The following is a 16,466-nucleotide window of genomic DNA, read 5'->3' on the forward strand; positions in this document are numbered from 1 at the left end:
GCATGACATGAGTATTGTGGGGTTCTTACAGGGTTCTGAACAAGCGTTTTTATTATTAAATTAAATGGTATTGTCATAAAAAGTATTTATTGCACTGTATATTCATTTATAATCTATTTTCATTTATCGTGTTGGAAATACAATAAATTTTTTTAATGTACTGAACACTAAAAACGGTATCAAATACAGATAAAAGCATAGAATTGTTGATGCTTTTAGTAAGATGTTTATTCAACGTTTGTGGAAGGAGACTCCATGGTCAGTATTTTGCAACATCTGGAACTTTAAAACTGAACAACTCCACGTTCACGCCACAGTTACATTGGATCGTGGAGATTTCTGCTCCATCAGAAACAAGGACTTGTAAAGTCTACTAGTAAAGTCAGGTACCAAACTAGGTGAGGTGAGGAGAGGGGCCTGGAGTGCAATCAGAGTGAAAAATCCATCCCAGAGGTGTTCAATTCGGTTGAGGTCAAAGCTCTATAGCAGGTCACTCAAGATCTCAAAGCATATCTTCACATTATCATGCTGGAACAGTTGAGTCTCCCAGTTCAAGTGACAATTGTGTCCACTACAATTGTGTGTATTCATCTTTGGGTTAACAATTTGGGAAAGAACCACAAATGGGTTGAAAAGGTATAATTTGCAAGGTAGCATCACAAACAACTTGCTGCCTAGCTAGCATAACTAACATTCTTTACAACTGTAAATAGCTAGCTATAAAGACAAGCTATAGTCTAAATTACAAGTTAGCTATCTTTTGAAAGCAAAATGTTGAAACTTTAACCTCAGAGTTCCCAATAATCTAGCAATGGAAAGTTCCATCTTAAAAGTTCTTAGCTTAAAATACTCACTAGCATTTTTTTTTCCAACCCAGGAGAAAGCATGATTGATTTTGACCAGCGATCATTCTTCATATGGCTTTGTTTTTTCTACATGAAATCTTACCAAACATTTTAAATCAATGAAACTGAGCTTGTCATTTTTATGAAATATGCAGACACGGATACGGATCTTGCTAATCTGCCACACTGATGCAGCTGAGAGTCAAATACTATAAAATAAACAGCTCAGATTGTTGGAATGAGGTTTCCATAGTTGGAAATCTTTGGATGAACTTGCATTGCAAGTGCAATGCCGGAGAAATTGCTCATATACGTGAGTCAAATCTGATTATCAATAGCCATAAAAGAGGCGATTTGGAGAGTTGACTCGTTCGCATCATTGCGGTAAACAGTATTCTCATCTAAGTGTTTTTTCAAGCTAACATGCTCTATAATGTGAGTTTTTTATTCTAGTATACATTCTACTGGAAAACGTTCCTGCTCGTTCACTACACTAATTCCTTTGCTGCTGAAGTTCTAGTGTGGAAACTTCTAACCACATGTTTTCTATCGTCCCCTTTCCAAATCGATACAAGAACAGAGGAAGATTCACAGCTGTATGGACCGTCTTCAATTCTGTTAAACGCTTGTCGAAATCTCGGCAAGAAACCTTCAGACTTCCCGTCTAACCCCGGTGCCACTCCTGCCGCTGACCAGATGTCATAACCGCGGCCTCGGGTTCTTCGGAAGTGGCCGATCTTCAAGCCGAGTTGCGTGTTCTTCATTTCCTCGTGTTCATCTTGGCAAAACGTACCAGGCGCACACGATTAGCATGCTGTCGAAACCAAGAAACACCTCATTCGTCTTCCTTGATGTAGTAAAGGAAGAAATCGGATCACACGTATGGCTTTCATAAATCAAACGTCCTGGCAGGCGCCCACTGTTCTGAACTCGAGATTTCTTCTCCTTTCCAGGATGGTTTTAACGACCCTCGTGTTATTTTTTTTTGGGGGGGGGGGGGGGGTTTAGCGTTTGAACGGTGAAAATTGCATAATTTAATCCTTTCACATTAAAAGTTGTCACTTTGGTTCTTGACTCCTAGATAAGCTCTTCATAACATAAGGCATACATTTACATTTATATCATTTAGCAGACGCCCTAGAGCGAATTACACAAATAAGCAGGTGAGGGTTGAGAGCCCTGCTCAAGGGCCCCACCAAGTGGCAGATCGGTGCATCTCGGATTTGACCTTCCGATCCAGAGTCGAATGCCATGATGTATACTTAAAGTGGCTTTGTCCAACTTCAAATAAATATACCTGAAAGCACCTACAGAGACCCTTCATGACACATACATAAGCACTGCAGTGATAGATGGTCATTTCAAGTGCATTCAGGTATGTTAATCTTCAATATACAAACAAATCCTACATATAACACAACGTAATATAAGCGCTTCACAAGTTAGTAAACATCCTTGAGCAGTTGATTTTTAGGGAACAATCAGGGTGCAACCTTAAAAGCTGTGTGTGAACTCCAAAAAGTGTGCCCTCTGTTGGCACAAAAGGAAACTTTCCTGGCACGGTGTAATTTCCTATTGCTATGAGAGACAAGAAAATGTGTAAGCAAATAAAAAAATGTGAATTATCTAGCAAAACTGGGATTTCATTTGGCCATTGAAAGAGTGGGGGTAGGTGTACGAGGGGTGTTCAAGTCAAACCGGAACTTTCACAGCTATACAAAATGGACGCTAGTGTGTTGCTACACGCAGTAGTAAGTGGCTAGTGTGTCCTATTACTAATAGGCAGCGCATATGTATTTCTTTTCCCTCCAGGAAGCCATATTGTCTAAGTTTAATAGCCAAAACCAACATGCGTGTCAAACACCTACTAATGTGCTCTGATGATACAAAGGAACATATCATCATTGTGCATTTGTGGTTCCAATCATGTAATCAAGCAAACACTTACAAATGAAACAATCTACAAAGGTTTATCGGATATTGCATGGTTTCAAGCTTTCAAATAGTGTTTCGCATTGAACCCTTTCTAATGGGTGCCGGAGCCTTGAAGGATTTCGCCAAAGGTACAGCCGAAAAACCCTCAAGGGGTTTCTGACCAATTTTAGGTTTCTACGAGCTGGAAAACTATGTTGTTATCCCTGTGTAGATTGGATGCTTGTTGGAAAAGATCTCCCCGATGGCTATTTAATTTTTTTATATGAACTACATATTAAGCAACAGTCACATTTGAGAATTCTCTCTGCAGTGTGCAAAAAACGATATCTTTATGTATTTAACTTTGATTGGGTTTCTGCCCGATAACACAAGTGCCACTCATAATTAGCAGGGGGAAAGAAACCCAGCGCAGGATCTTAGCGCTGGCTTAAACACCGAAACTTGTGCGATTCATCATTTGTATGAGGAACTGAGGAACAAGTTCTGTTTTCCTATAAATGAGGTGTCAAAATGTGTTCCAGATTAGCCATAGTTTCCACTGCCAGTAATGCTCAATGCAAGACATTCTCTCGGAGGAGAAAGAGTGCTCACATTAGCTTGGGTCCCACTGGTTGCTATGCTATTTTTAGACCTCATTCGTTTAGCTTGTTCTTGCTATTAGAAGTCTGCATTGTACCACTCTTGTTTTTTTTTTTCTTTGTCAAATTAAATCATTCAAGAAATCATTAAGAAAAGTGGACTGTGATGCCTTGCTGCTTCTCAAAGACTTGAGGTTCAGACCTTTTACATGACTAAGTCAAGAGCACAAAAACACACGCATTCATCCAGCGATATCATCTGAAGAATTTGTAGATTTCTGGAACATTTTACAGGGCCTTCTGTTAAAAAGAACAGAGGCTGGATTATTTTGCAAACCCGTAAGTAATCACACTGGATCCAGACTTTGAGACCACAAAATACAAGGATAGTGTTAAATTCAGTTTATGATTTGCAGACTATTGATACATTCTTGTTTCTATAGCAACAGTGTTTATTTAATATTTTGTGGAAGACATTACCAGTGGGATCATTTTGAGAATTAAAGCTGAAAATTTGTTTTCCAATATCTTTAGGTCATGTTTTAACAACGTTAACTGTAACTAGAAAATGGATAAAAGTATGACCAAATTGCTGTGATCAAAAATGCTAAAACTTTTGGGTCATGGCACCAACCCTTCAGTGGTTAGGATGCTGCACTTCTAATCGGAAGGTCGTAAGTTCAAATCTCGGTGCCACCAAGCTGCCGCTGCTGCAACTTTGAGTTCTTGGGTTGTAAAAATAAAGCAGGTCGCTCTGGAAAGGGATGTTTTCCACATACATTAAAAAAAGCTAATGATTAATTTAAAAAGTTGTGCGTCAACACGCATAACTTTGAGCTCTTTATTAAAGCTATGGTGTGATCGTTTAAGCAGTCCACCCTGTCCAAAGCTAAAAAGATTTATCAGCTGTTTACCAGCTGAAAGCCACCTGTTGCACACAAGGGACGTATTTTTCACATGTTGTCCAAAGCTTTGGCGCTTATCTTATCTGAGAGCGAGAGTGGAGAATTTTATGCTATTTTATGATGATCATTTCAACTAAAACAATGCTCTCGGGAAGCCGACCTGGGCTTACCCCAGAACATTTCGGTCTACTGAATGTTGACTCTGTTATTGCTATATTTCTAGAAAAATAATAAAGTAAATGTGCATCAATTAAATTTTTTATTTTGCTTTTCAATTCAGCAGGACATGGCCATGCATTTCCACTACACCTGTGGATTTGCAGTATTGGTACAGCTTTACCTGCTGCATCATGCCGAAGCAGGGGCATACTACGGGCACCAGCAGCTGGCCCAGCAAAACCAACCATTGCCGCAGTTTCCTCAAACGCCGCGGGGCAAGGAAGGGATCCCCCAGCAGCAATACTTAGGGAAAGAGTTGCCTCATCTGCCATATGGAAACGATATGCCCATACTCCCATACTATGGAAATGAACAACCGCAGATTCCCTATCCTTTGGCAAACCCCAATCTAGTCAAAGGTATGAATATCGTCAAATCACGTTTATGTCACATCACATTTATTTTTTGCTTGGACTTTCTACATGTAAAAATTTTTTTTTAAGTAAGGTGGTGCATTACTTTGTTTCGCAATTAATTTAAACCAGATCTAGGCTCTACAGCGCAGCAAGGCATCTGCCCACATTTCGTTTGTAGACATTTTTGTTTTTCCGTCTTGCCCACATTTGCGTCATTCATGCCGTTGCTTGCCATTCCGTGCTACAATAAAGCCACAGAAAAGCTCAAGTTCATTAAATTAACTGGCCTACTCTTGCCAAAACAAACAATCTAGGAACTGTGACCTGTACATGGTTTGCCCACACAATATTTCACATTCCTAACAATCAACTGTATATCATTCAAGGAAATATAGCATTTTTAAAAAGCTGCATAAGCTGGCACTTTGACAGTTTCAAGCCTCCACGTCAAGACAGACGTTATCTCTACTAATTGCAGAAAACCGATATTAAAACTAATAATATAACTAATAACCATTAGAATAAAAAAGATTTTAGCTTTACTGTATAAATCTTCTGCTTTATTTATACAGCTTCCATTTTTTCCATCAAGTCTTTATGATGTTACATTTTCTCCTTAGGTGAAAACATTCTCCGAGGTCAGAAAGGTCCCTCAGGTGAGGCATCTTGCCATTCTTTGAACATATTTATTATCTATTGTTCATCTACTACAAAATCGTTCAATGCAGAACATAAGTATTCATAAAATATTGCTTTCCCCTATCAGCTGAAAACATTCTCCGAGGTCAGAAAGGTCCCTCAGGTGAAGTCTGCTGTTTTATACCTTAATTATATCCATTAATTAGTTTTTTTTTTTAGACACATAGTACATATACTAAGAATATTTCATTCTACCCTCAGGTGAAAATATTCCCAGAGTCCAGAAAGGTCCTGCAGGTGAGGTTGGCCCTATGGGACCTCGAGGACCCCCAGGGCCCTCTGGACCACCAGGCCAGGGGATTCCAGGAGTTCCTGGAAAACCAGGTCTACCAGGCCCTCAGGGATACCCTGGGATTGGAAAACCCGGCATGCCAGGACTGCCAGGAAAACCTGGAGGGATTGGAATGCCAGGACCAAAGGGAGACATGGGTCATGGTGGTGAGGTTGGACCAGTAGGCTTGCCAGGACCCCCTGGTCTTCCAGGCCCATCTGGGTTACCGGGTCTGTCAAAACCAGGTGGACAGGGATTACCTGGACAGCCTGGGTTTCGTGGTGAACCTGGACAAAAGGGCGCTCCAGGGCTTCCTGGGCTTCCAGGACCTAAAGGTGACTTTGGACTTGGTCTTCCAGGATTGCCAGGAGTAAAAGGACCACCTGGGCCTCCAGGGGTACAAGGACAAGGAGGACTACCGGGATTTGGAAAGCCAGGTTTAAACGGACTACCTGGGGCCCCTGGAGGTCCTGGTAAACCTGGTGTCCCTGGAGAGCAAGGGTTAGCAGGGCCTCCTGGTGAAGAGGGACAGCCAGGGCCTCCAGGCCTTCCAGGTATTGGCAAGCCTGGTTTGGGTGGTTTTCCAGGACCACCTGGTCTTCCAGGTGGAAAGGGAGAACCAGGTCCTCCCGGATTCCCAGGCGGTCCCGGTTTACCTGGAGTTGGTAAACCTGGATACCCTGGACAAAAAGGTGACAAAGGATATGGTGGCTTACCTGGGGCTCCAGGTCAAAAGGGTGAGAAAGGTCATGGTGGATTTCCTGGAATAATTGGCCCAACTGGACCAGGTGGTCTTCCTGGTCCACCTGGTCACATGGGGCCGCCAGGTGGCATTGGCTTTCCTGGACAAAAAGGAGAGGGTGGTGAGGTTGGGCCAAAAGGACAAGTGGGTCTCACAGGTGAACCAGGTCCTCAAGGACTTCCAGGAAAACCAGGGCTCCCAGGAGAAGGTGGACAACCAGGACCCAGAGGCTTACCTGGACCTTTAGGCCCTCAGGGTGAAAATGGACACAAAGGCTTACCTGGTCTTCCTGGGGTTAATGGCAAGCCTGGACCAAAAGGGGAGGTTGGTCTACCAGGGGACAAAGGTGGACAAGGCCCGATAGGAATCCCAGGATTTATGGGGCCAAGTGGACCAATTGGACCGCCTGGACTTCCCGGACCAAAGGGCGAATATGGACCACCAGGGAAGCCTGGACCACCAGGTGAAGGAAAGTCTGGTATTCCAGGCCCAATGGGTCCACCAGGAAAACCAGGTCCTGGTGGACTTCCTGGTAAACCTGGAATACCCGGCTTTCCCGGACCACCTGGTCCACCTGGGCCTCCGACTGGCAATGGTGCTGTTCTTCCTGAAGTGGGTCCAGGACTTGATGGGGCCATGCAAGGCGCTTATAAGAAACACAAGCCTGGAGAATTCATTGGCAGGAATGTTCTTGAGATGCCTGCCTTTACTGCTCAACTAACGGCGCCCTTCCCACCCGTTGGCACACCTGTAGTCTTTAACAAGATCTTGTACAACGGCAACCAGAATTATAACCCTCAAACCGGCATTTTCTCCTGCAGCATACCAGGAATTTACTACTTCGCATACCACGTCCACTGTAAAGGGGGCAACGTTTGGGTTGCTCTGCAAAAGAACAATGAACCGGTCATGTACACGTACGATGAGTGCAAAAAAGGTTATCTGGATCAAGCGTCGGGAAGCGCGGTACTGCCTCTACAGTCCGGAGACTCTGTTCACGTCCAGTTACCGTCAGATCAAGCGTCCGGGCTTTACGCTGGTCAATATGTCCATTCGTCCTTTTCTGGATATTTATTATACCCGATGTAATGTGCTCGCTTTTATCGGCGAGACAAAATATGCACACGGAGCAAAACAGAGTTTCCAATTAAAAGGTTCAGTCATCTCGATTTCATCAGTGTTCTTCACTTGTGAAGTAAACAAGGGGAGCTGAGCGGGAAGTTCCAAACACAGGAAAGATTACAAAGAAAAACTAAACATATATTTAGGTGAGGGGCTCCGTTCGGAGATGTTCCTCGCCATGCAGTCTTATATCGGCTACATTTACATATCAGCGCAATAGAATACTCGAATCGCAAGCCCACACTTCTCCACATATTACCTGCCACAGTATTTAAATCATACAGGGAGAACATAGGCTAATTATCGCATACATACCTAGCGTATTTCAGTTCTTTTCCATATGCACTTTTTACAATAATCAATACATTAGCTCATTGTAATCTATTTTTTTTTTTTATTATTATTATTTTTTTTTATGGTGCAACACATTTGTTATGGTATATTTTGCTTTCCCAGTTACTCAAACGAGTACAAATCAAGAAACAAGGTCAATTTTGTTTACCGATTCAACCCGAGGGGGAAACTTGTGAAAGGTGTATATGTGTACATGTATATATTTCCTTTTTTCTTTCTTTCTTTTTTTCGTTTTTAAAAAACAGGATCAACGTAGTATCATTCCGTCGCTCGGTCATATGTTACATCTTGGCAGAGTAGGATGCTGAAAAGATTTCTCTCTTGGGGTGGGGGGGTGGGGGGGGAGTTGTGGGGTGGGATTGGGGGGGGTAATAAGTATAATTTATTATAATGTTTTTTTGTTTTGTTTTACTACTGAGTGCTTGAATTTGTTACAAAAAAAAAGATCATCAAACATACAGAAAGATTTTCATAGTGGTGCTAAACATTTAATTGAACGAGGAACAGTGATGTTTATGGTGTCATTTTAAAAAAAAGATTTGTAATAAAATTTAATTGATAGAAATGACGGGTGTGTGTGTGAGATCTGTGCATTATACAGAATTAAAATCTAAATAAAGGGTTTTACTTACACCACTGGGATAAGAATAGAACTAAAGATCTCCTGCTATAGAGCTTCAACCGCTTTGGAATAAATGTGCTTCCTCACCTCATCTACACCAGAACCTGACTTCACTAACAATCTTGTGGCTGAATAAATCTCCAGAAGTACACTCCAGAATCTAGTGGAACATAGGTGTCCACAAACGTTTGTCCATATAGTACAAATCTCCATTCTCCACAAGCGCTCTTCATGTCCAAAAAGTGGCAGGTGTCCACAAACTTTTATCCATATTCACCTCAATGATTTGCCTGTTTTTGGTGAAGAAGTTCTTACAGTTTCAAAATATTTAAATGAACCCTGTTTGATGTCCACAATGTTCTTAAAAAAGCTCTTTTTTTAAGCACATTTATATTTTAAACACATTGCTGAGAAAATTAAACAGGGCTTATTGTGTAATAATACCCCCAGGCCGCTAGATGTCGGCAACACAAATCCAACTGTAATAAAGGCAACGAAGAAGAAAGCCATCCTCTTTCATTGGCTAAAGCTTGTGTCAAATGCCTTTCTAGGGCACTAGTTAGAACGCATAGAACCTCCATTTATTTTACAGCGTAGGGCGCCTATGTAGTGTAGGGTGGATGCAAGTTGTTTGGGATTGAGCTTCACTAAGTGTGTTCGATTGCGTAGAAGTGGCTGGCGGTTGCAATCAAAGTAAGGCAAGATCGCTTTCTTTTTTTTTATTTTGAATTCTTAGCGAATAATATATTATAATAATTTTTTTATTGTATCTTTTTATGTTATTATGCAGTTAGTTTGCTCACGTCCTCGCACGAAGAGTTGAGGTTTTGAGCGAAACGTCAGCACAAGCCTCCAATGTGGAGTTTAGTTAATAAATAACGTCCACGTTTCAGCTCAATAAATAACAGCGAGTTAATTTCCTGTAGTTATTTATTACTAAGTAATAATGTTGACGGAGGTCAGACAGATCGCTGGGGAGAGAATATCAGGGAGAAGAGCGGTAAGGCGAGTCGAGTGCCTAAGGAGTCGATTCCTTTTGACAGGAATGCGGGAGTCGACTCCGCACACATGATTTGAAAAAAAAAAATAGTTCCACACTTTTATTATCACGGAGTATCCGAGCATGAAGACTGTTAGATATTTAATCAATTCTGCAAATTCAAGCGCGGATTAACACGTTATGGACACCGATTCGTGTCTTGGAATCAAATAATTTGTTTCAAAGCTCGTGGAATCAAATTCGGAATCGACTCACAAAACAGATAGATAGATAGATAGATAGATAGATAGATAGATAGATAGATAGATAGATAGATAGATAGATAGGTGGGTAGGTGGGTAGGTGGGTAGATTGATAGCATGTCTATTTGTAGATTTGGTGGAAAAGAAAGAATAGTACAGGTACAATGCAATGCAGGTGAGCAGCTACCAGGATTTATTCACACTGTACAGATAAAAAGGCACAGCACATTTTATATACATACACACCATAATAATGAAATATACTGTATATACAGAAAATTGATTATGCACACATATACACATAATGATTGCTGCCAGTAGATGGCAGTGTAGAGTTCAGTTGGTGATGAGAGGGAAAAAATTGTGATCCTGATGCTGGTGATTAAGTTTTAAATGTGTCCGTTAATTTTCACTCGGTTTTAACAATAATGTAGGAGAAGTAACATGTATGATCATGCTGATTTAGTTGCTCACGTTTTATGCTTCTCTGTTGCTCAGGGTGTTGCCATGGCATCGCGAGCCGGGCCGAGAGTCGGGGGTACGGATGGAAGTGACTTTCAGCACCGGGAACGAGTGGCTTCACATTATCAAATTAGGTTTGTGTGTGCTGTTTATTGTATGTTACTTAAAACAAAGTGCTCTTGAGGCGTATTGAACATTTGCTCCTTTTCCGTCACCAGTGTGGCTCTGAAATCGGAAATCCGAAAGCTGAACGTGGCTCACGTGGTGCTGTGGGCGTTAGTTTTGGCCCAGGTTCTGGTGAGCCAGCTGAATCTACTCTCTCACAAACTGGTGGCGAGCCCCTACCAGTGGGAGTACCCGTACCTGCTGAGCATCATTCCCACAGCGCTGAGCTTCATGGCGCTGCCGAGGAACAACAGCGGCTACCTGGCCGTGTCCATGATCGGCGCCGGGTTGTTTTGCGCCGCGCCCATCCTCTACGGCGCCATGGAGATGTTCCCCGTAGCGCAGCAGCTCTACCGGCACGGCAAAGCGTACCGCTTCATCTTCGGCTTTTCCGCGGTCTCCGTCCTCTACTTGCTTATCGTGCTGGCCGTGCAGGTGCACGCCTGGCAGATCTACTACAGCAAGAAGCTCCTGGATGCCTGGTTTACTACCACCAGCCAGGAAAAGAAGAAGAAGTGAAACCGGTTACGAACATTGTTTTGAGACTCTGCTCATGTCCTGGCACTTTAACTGTGCTAATTAACCCACTAACAACAAAGCATTTCCTGTGTACCATGTGAGCTCTTTCTCGAGTTCTTCTACTCAGGACCAAAACATTAAGTCCCTCATGCCATGATTCAGAGATGTCCATGTCACACACGTTTATTCTGTTAGAAAAGGACCAGAATTCATTCTGTGGTTAATTACAGACAAAATTAAAGTCTTTTAAAAAAGGCAATTTTCAGACTTTGGGTACTTGTTATGAGGTACGACGGCCTTTTAGTGCCCTGTTAAGAAAAAATAAAGAAATCCAAGATTACAAGAATAAATATTTTGTGAGAAATGTAGTGGCAACACGAGATTAAAGTGCCCGTTGTAACCATCATTCTGAGCACCACCATGTTGAAGACCATCACACAAATAACCACGTTGTTAAACACCACACTGTCTCGGGGCTATTGTTAATAGCTTCACATTTCTAAAGGGTCTAGCATACTACTATATAGCTACTCCTCTTCTAATCGTGACTTATCTTCACCACAATTTGCCTCACATCATCTCAAGACCCTTCTGAACAAAGGGAATATTCAAAACCGTTCTCCTGTCCGAAAAAAATAAAAACAAGACGCGAGGGTGTATCTGTGCATGTTCATATTAAAAAACTGACTGAAAAATATCTTGCATTATCTTCACCCCCTGAATAAACTGTTGACCATGCCACCTTGTGGTCAAGAGCAGTAACAACATCCATCTATATAATGATACTTAAAGAATTTGTTTTGGATTTGCTGAATTTAGTTTTATTAATTAGCATAAATGTCACAATAGTGCAGTGAGTTAAACTCCTGGTTTTTAATCCTGGTTCAAGTTGTTTTGATGTCGTTCTCTTGCTGTGTGCTTTTTGATCGGTAAATCGCTGCTGGTAGAAAACAAGAGATAATCCACCCAAATAGAGGTGTACACCCTGTCAGCTCTGATAGCTCAGTGGGTTAAGGCTGGTGGGTCTCTGTAGACACTTGTCAGGGTTCAAGTCCTCCATATTTCTTTGGCATAAATTTCTCTCTGCAGGTATAAAACGAAAGACAAACCCCCCCAAAATAGTAGCTGAGAGTGTGGGACTTGACGGCTTTGTGGTAAAAGCCTTTGCCTCTGGACTCGGAGGTTGCTGGTTCGAATCCGGCGTGTCCTGACACTGGGTGAGTTGTGAGAATGTCTGTGTGTGGTGAGAGCAGATCAGGTGAGTAGGGGGTGAAATGATGAGTGTGGTGAGGAGAAGATTGGGGTAAATGGTGCTTCAAAAGCCCAGAAAAAGTCAAAGTGATAGTTTTTGGTAGAAAATTTTCCCTATAGATGCAAAACTAAGTCGATACTTTTTTCTGTTTTTTTGCTGCATAACCCCCTGCCTTCATCTCCTCAGGGGCCGGGGGGGCAGATGCCCGGATATTGCCCCCCTTTTCATCTTACGCCCTCCGATTCCTTCTCACATTCTGAACCTTTCACGCAACTCTCTCCACTACTCTTGACCTGAACCTTTCACGCAACCGTCTCATATTCCAGAGTCCTGGCTGGGGTTTGAACCAGCAACCTCTCAACCCAGAGGCGAAGCTCATCCAACTGAGCCACAGGATCTCATACTAACAAGCTGTTTTAATGCACATTTCACTTTTCTACTCTACAAACAACCACAAACAAAAGCTGAAGCTGAGGATCAAACCAGGGACCTCAGGTACCAGAGACGGCGATGATCACCACTACACCACACTGGGACGAGAGCAGATTTTGCTGCCTGCTCTTTTCTCCTGTTCATTTCTAGTCTTCAACGATAAGAACACCACTAAATTGAAGGTGAGGACTGAAGCAAGGATTACATGCAGCAGAGACCATGATGTTAACCACTACACCACCTGAGGGTTGGAACAGATGCTGCTTATTGATCCACTGTGTTAATAAACGGCTCAGGAAGTGAGTTCACATATAACAATTAATTCTCGGCTCAAATTGGATCCAAACTCTACACTTCAGCACTACAGAGTAATCACACACTGATAACCGACTGATCCAAGGGCTTCTGTCAGACAAAGGAGTGGGGTAGGATTGGGGGGGGTTAATTGGTGCAGGTGAAGTTGACATCAGTGCGCTCCGGAGTGTGAGGTGAGAACTTTATCAGTGGGCTACAAAACTCTAGGCCACACCCCACAGCTCCCTTTTTAGTCCTCCTACAAGTCCTGCTTTCTCTATGAGGGTAAACACCAATCTGTGTGTGTTTCATGTACTGGTTTAAATTTATTTACAGGCTGAATAAAGGCAAATCAAAATTTCACCCATTTTGTCTGAATTTAAACACTTCATGGGTATATTTCATTATCAAGTGTTTAATACAGTCAACAGATTTTCCCAACGTTCTCATAACGTTCTCGCAGTGATCTAGATAGAAGATTTTGTCCAATCTTCACAAGATTAGATTAACATCATCTTGGCACTCTGCAATCAAACAATCAAACAATTCCCCCTCTGTCCTTCTTCAACAACATCATCAGTGACACTACACCTTGGACAATTAAGCGCATGTATGAAGTGTGTGTGTGTGTGTGTGTGTGTGTGTGTGTGTGTGTGTGTGTGTGAGTGTAAATGTATGAAGCGTGTTTTATTTTACGACAAATAAATGGCAAGATTTTATGTCACTCAGGAATATGCCCTTAACATGATATTGTGCTCTAAGAAACAGACGACTCTGAGTAACAGGATAAAATCTCTGAAAGTCCTGGTACAATATAGAAGTGCGAAGCTTAGATGAATTAGTGACTCAATTAGATGAACTTTGGTTTATGTTTCAGAGTTTAGTGGTTCAAACCTCAGGTCTTCAGTAGATAATTATAGATATGTAGAAACTTCAAAAAGGAAAAACTTGTTTAGAAGTTATAAGACCATCTCTGAGTGAAGAGTGAATGTGTTGTTAGAAACCTCTGAAACATAAACCCAAGTTCATCTAATTGAGTCACAGGCTCTAAGCTTCACCCACTGGTTCAAACAACTTTTATGTTCTACCAGAGCTTTTAGAGATTTAACTCTCTTACTTAGAGTTATCTTTTCCTTATAGCTTGAGATCATGCAAAGGGCAAATTCCTGAGTGTGGCTTCAAACCCCAGATGAATTTCAACCTGTACATGACACACACATTAGTGTTTACCCTTATAGAGAAAGCAGGACTTGTAGGAGGACTCAAGACTTAACGGGAGCTGTGGGGTGTGGCCTATAGTGTTGTGATCTAGAGATAAAGCCCTCACCTCACCTCCACTCCACTCCACTACACTAATAAAAAAAAAAAACACGCAAACACAATCCATTGTACTGTACCTTACTCTATGAATTGATGGACATCTGTGGATCGGTACGTTATGGGGCAGTGATTTATTTTGTTGTGCTGAGGTGTAGAGTTTAGACCCTACTTAAGTTGAGTACTAATTGTAAACTCACTTCCTGACAAAAGTCCAATAAGCAGCATCTGTTCCAGTTTAATAGTTAGTGTCATGGTCTCTGGTGCAGAAAGTCCTTGGTTCATGCCTCAGCTTTAGTTTTCATTTATTCTCATAGTATAACTTTAGAAATGAACAGAAGAAAAGAGTAGTAATCAAAAACCTTTTGTTTGTTGTAGTTTGTAGAATAGAAAAGTGAAATGTGCATTAAAACAGCTTGTTAGTATGAGATCCTGTGGCTCAGTTGGATGAGCTTCACCTCTAGGTTGAGAGGTTGCTCGTTCAAACCCCAGCCAGGACTCTGGGATATGAAATGGTGAAAGGTTCAGGTTAAGAACTGTGAAAGAGCTGCGTGGAAGGAATCGAAGGACGTGAGCTGAGAAGGAATCGGAGGGTGTAAGCTGAGAAAGGGGGGCAATATCTGGGCATTTCCCCCCCCCAACCCGTGAAGAGGTAAAGGCAGGGGGTTATGCAGGGAAAAAGTATCAACTTAGTTTTGCATCTATAGGGGAAAATGTTACCTTTTTCCAGGCTTTTAAAGCACCATTTACCCCAATCTTCTCCTCACCACACGCAACCTTTCACCCCCCACTTACCTGATCTGCTCTCACCACACACAGACATTCTCACAATTCACCCAGTCTCAGGACACGCCTGATTCGAACCAGCAACCTCCGAGTCCAGGGGCAAAGGCTTTTACCACAAAGCCATCAAGCCCCACACACTCACCTGCTTTTTTTTTTTGTGAGGTTTATATTTCGTCTTTTAATACCTGCAGAGAGAAATTATTAGCAAAGAAACAAAGTGTAAGAATCAAGACGTCACCTTAAGTGGGACTCAAACCCTGCTAGGTATCTATAGCAAATCACCACCAGCCTTAACCCACTGAGCCATCAGGACTGAGAGACTGCAGGAATTTTTTGTGGGGTTTATCTTTTGTTTTCTAGCAACGTTAGCAAGAAAAAGACTTTGACAGAAGTAACAAAAGCACATGAACAGGGACTTGAACCCTGACAGAAATTTACAGAGATAATCCAGCTTTAATCCACTGAGCCATCATGGAGGACAGACAGAGAAATTTTTTTGGGAAGTTTATCTTTCTTTTTCTACCGAGCGACAAAAAAGACAGTGACATAATAAACACCACACAATTGAGGATTTGAACTCTGACAGGCAACTATAGAGTTTTACCAGCATAAACTCACTGAGCCATAAGCGATAACTTACATTGAGCTTTATTTTTGAGGCTGTTTCCTTCATTTTGCACCTGAAATTCCTCGAGCAACCATTAGATTTAACAAAAAGTTGGCAAGGACAGAGGCTCAAACTAGGGACCTGAGTCACCAGAGACCATAATGCTAACCATTACACCACCTCTAACATGAACACACAGACAAGGACATTGTGTTTAGAGGAAGACAAGAGCTTTGGCTTGTTTCAGATTGTAAAGTTCTCTCAGTAAGAGGAAGTCGTATGCATAGCTCTGAGACAAAAAGTCACAAAATAAACAGCTAGCAAACGCAGTGCCCTGTTTTACAGTGAAACACTTTGTTTATGTGAGATCTGTAGTAAGAAAAGTTTATACATCGTTCAATATCATAGAGGCTTTAAAAAACAACACGTGGTCTCACTGGTAAAAAGAAGGACGTACACTCATAAGCAGTAACGTAATTATTATTATTTTTTTTTTTTTACAGTGTGTTTGGCAGACACCCTCATTCAGAGCAACTGACAACCACACAATTTATATACCGGCAGGGCTAAGACTCGAACTCACAACCTTCCGATCAGGAGTCCACCATCTTAACCACTGAGCTACCACATCCCAAGAACGCAAGTAAAGCTTTGTTGCTTCACTCTGAGTTTCCTGTACACTGCTCTGTAACATCAACACAGACTACAACAACACTAATCTGAAAAGAACGCTGGGGGACAG

At 41.9% G+C, this 16,466-nt stretch overlaps 2 protein-coding genes across 6 annotated transcripts in view; both read left to right on the forward strand.

Annotated features, from left to right (window-relative positions):
• col8a1b (collagen, type VIII, alpha 1b) overlaps positions 1-8,594 on the forward strand; it is a 22,056-nt gene extending 13,462 nt beyond the window's left edge. For 2 of the 5 annotated variants that reach the window (XM_083549707.1, XM_083549704.1), the window contains exons 2-5: positions 4,544-4,841; positions 5,459-5,494; positions 5,605-5,640; positions 5,739-8,594. In XM_083549707.1, coding sequence (XP_083405833.1) covers positions 4,544-4,841; positions 5,459-5,494; positions 5,605-5,640; positions 5,739-7,639 — 2,271 coding nt within the window. In that variant the 3' untranslated portion in view covers positions 7,640-8,594. Of the gene's footprint in view, positions 1-1,430; positions 1,594-4,543; positions 4,842-5,458; positions 5,495-5,604; positions 5,641-5,738 lie in introns of those variants that run through there. The other 3 variants (XM_083549708.1, XM_083549705.1, XM_083549706.1) reach the window with 3 other exon arrangements.
• A 592-nt stretch (positions 8,595-9,186) lies between these two features.
• On the forward strand, positions 9,187-11,918 carry jagn1b (jagunal homolog 1b). The gene is made up of 3 exons (XM_083549709.1): positions 9,187-9,341; positions 10,389-10,486; positions 10,571-11,918. Exons 2-3 carry the CDS (start codon positions 10,398-10,400, stop codon positions 11,034-11,036), a joined length of 555 nt encoding a protein of 184 aa, XP_083405835.1. The 5' UTR covers positions 9,187-9,341; positions 10,389-10,397; the 3' UTR covers positions 11,037-11,918.
• The last annotated feature ends 4,548 nt before the right edge of the window (positions 11,919-16,466 follow it).

Source organism: Silurus aristotelis, assembly GCF_946808225.1.
Source record: "Silurus aristotelis genome assembly, chromosome: 9".
Lineage (NCBI taxonomy): Eukaryota > Metazoa > Chordata > Actinopteri > Siluriformes > Siluridae > Silurus > Silurus aristotelis.

What these genes read in the sequence shown, in the direction of transcription:
- jagn1b (XM_083549709.1), top strand. Translation starts at nt 10,398, where the DNA reads ATGGCATCGCGAGCCGGGCCGAGAGTCGGGGGTACGGATGGAAGTGAC. An exon ending in GCTTCACATTATCAAATTAG is followed by an intron (nt 10,487 to 10,570) that starts GTTTGTGTGTGC and finishes TTCCGTCACCAG; the next exon opens with TGTGGCTCTGAAATCGGAAA.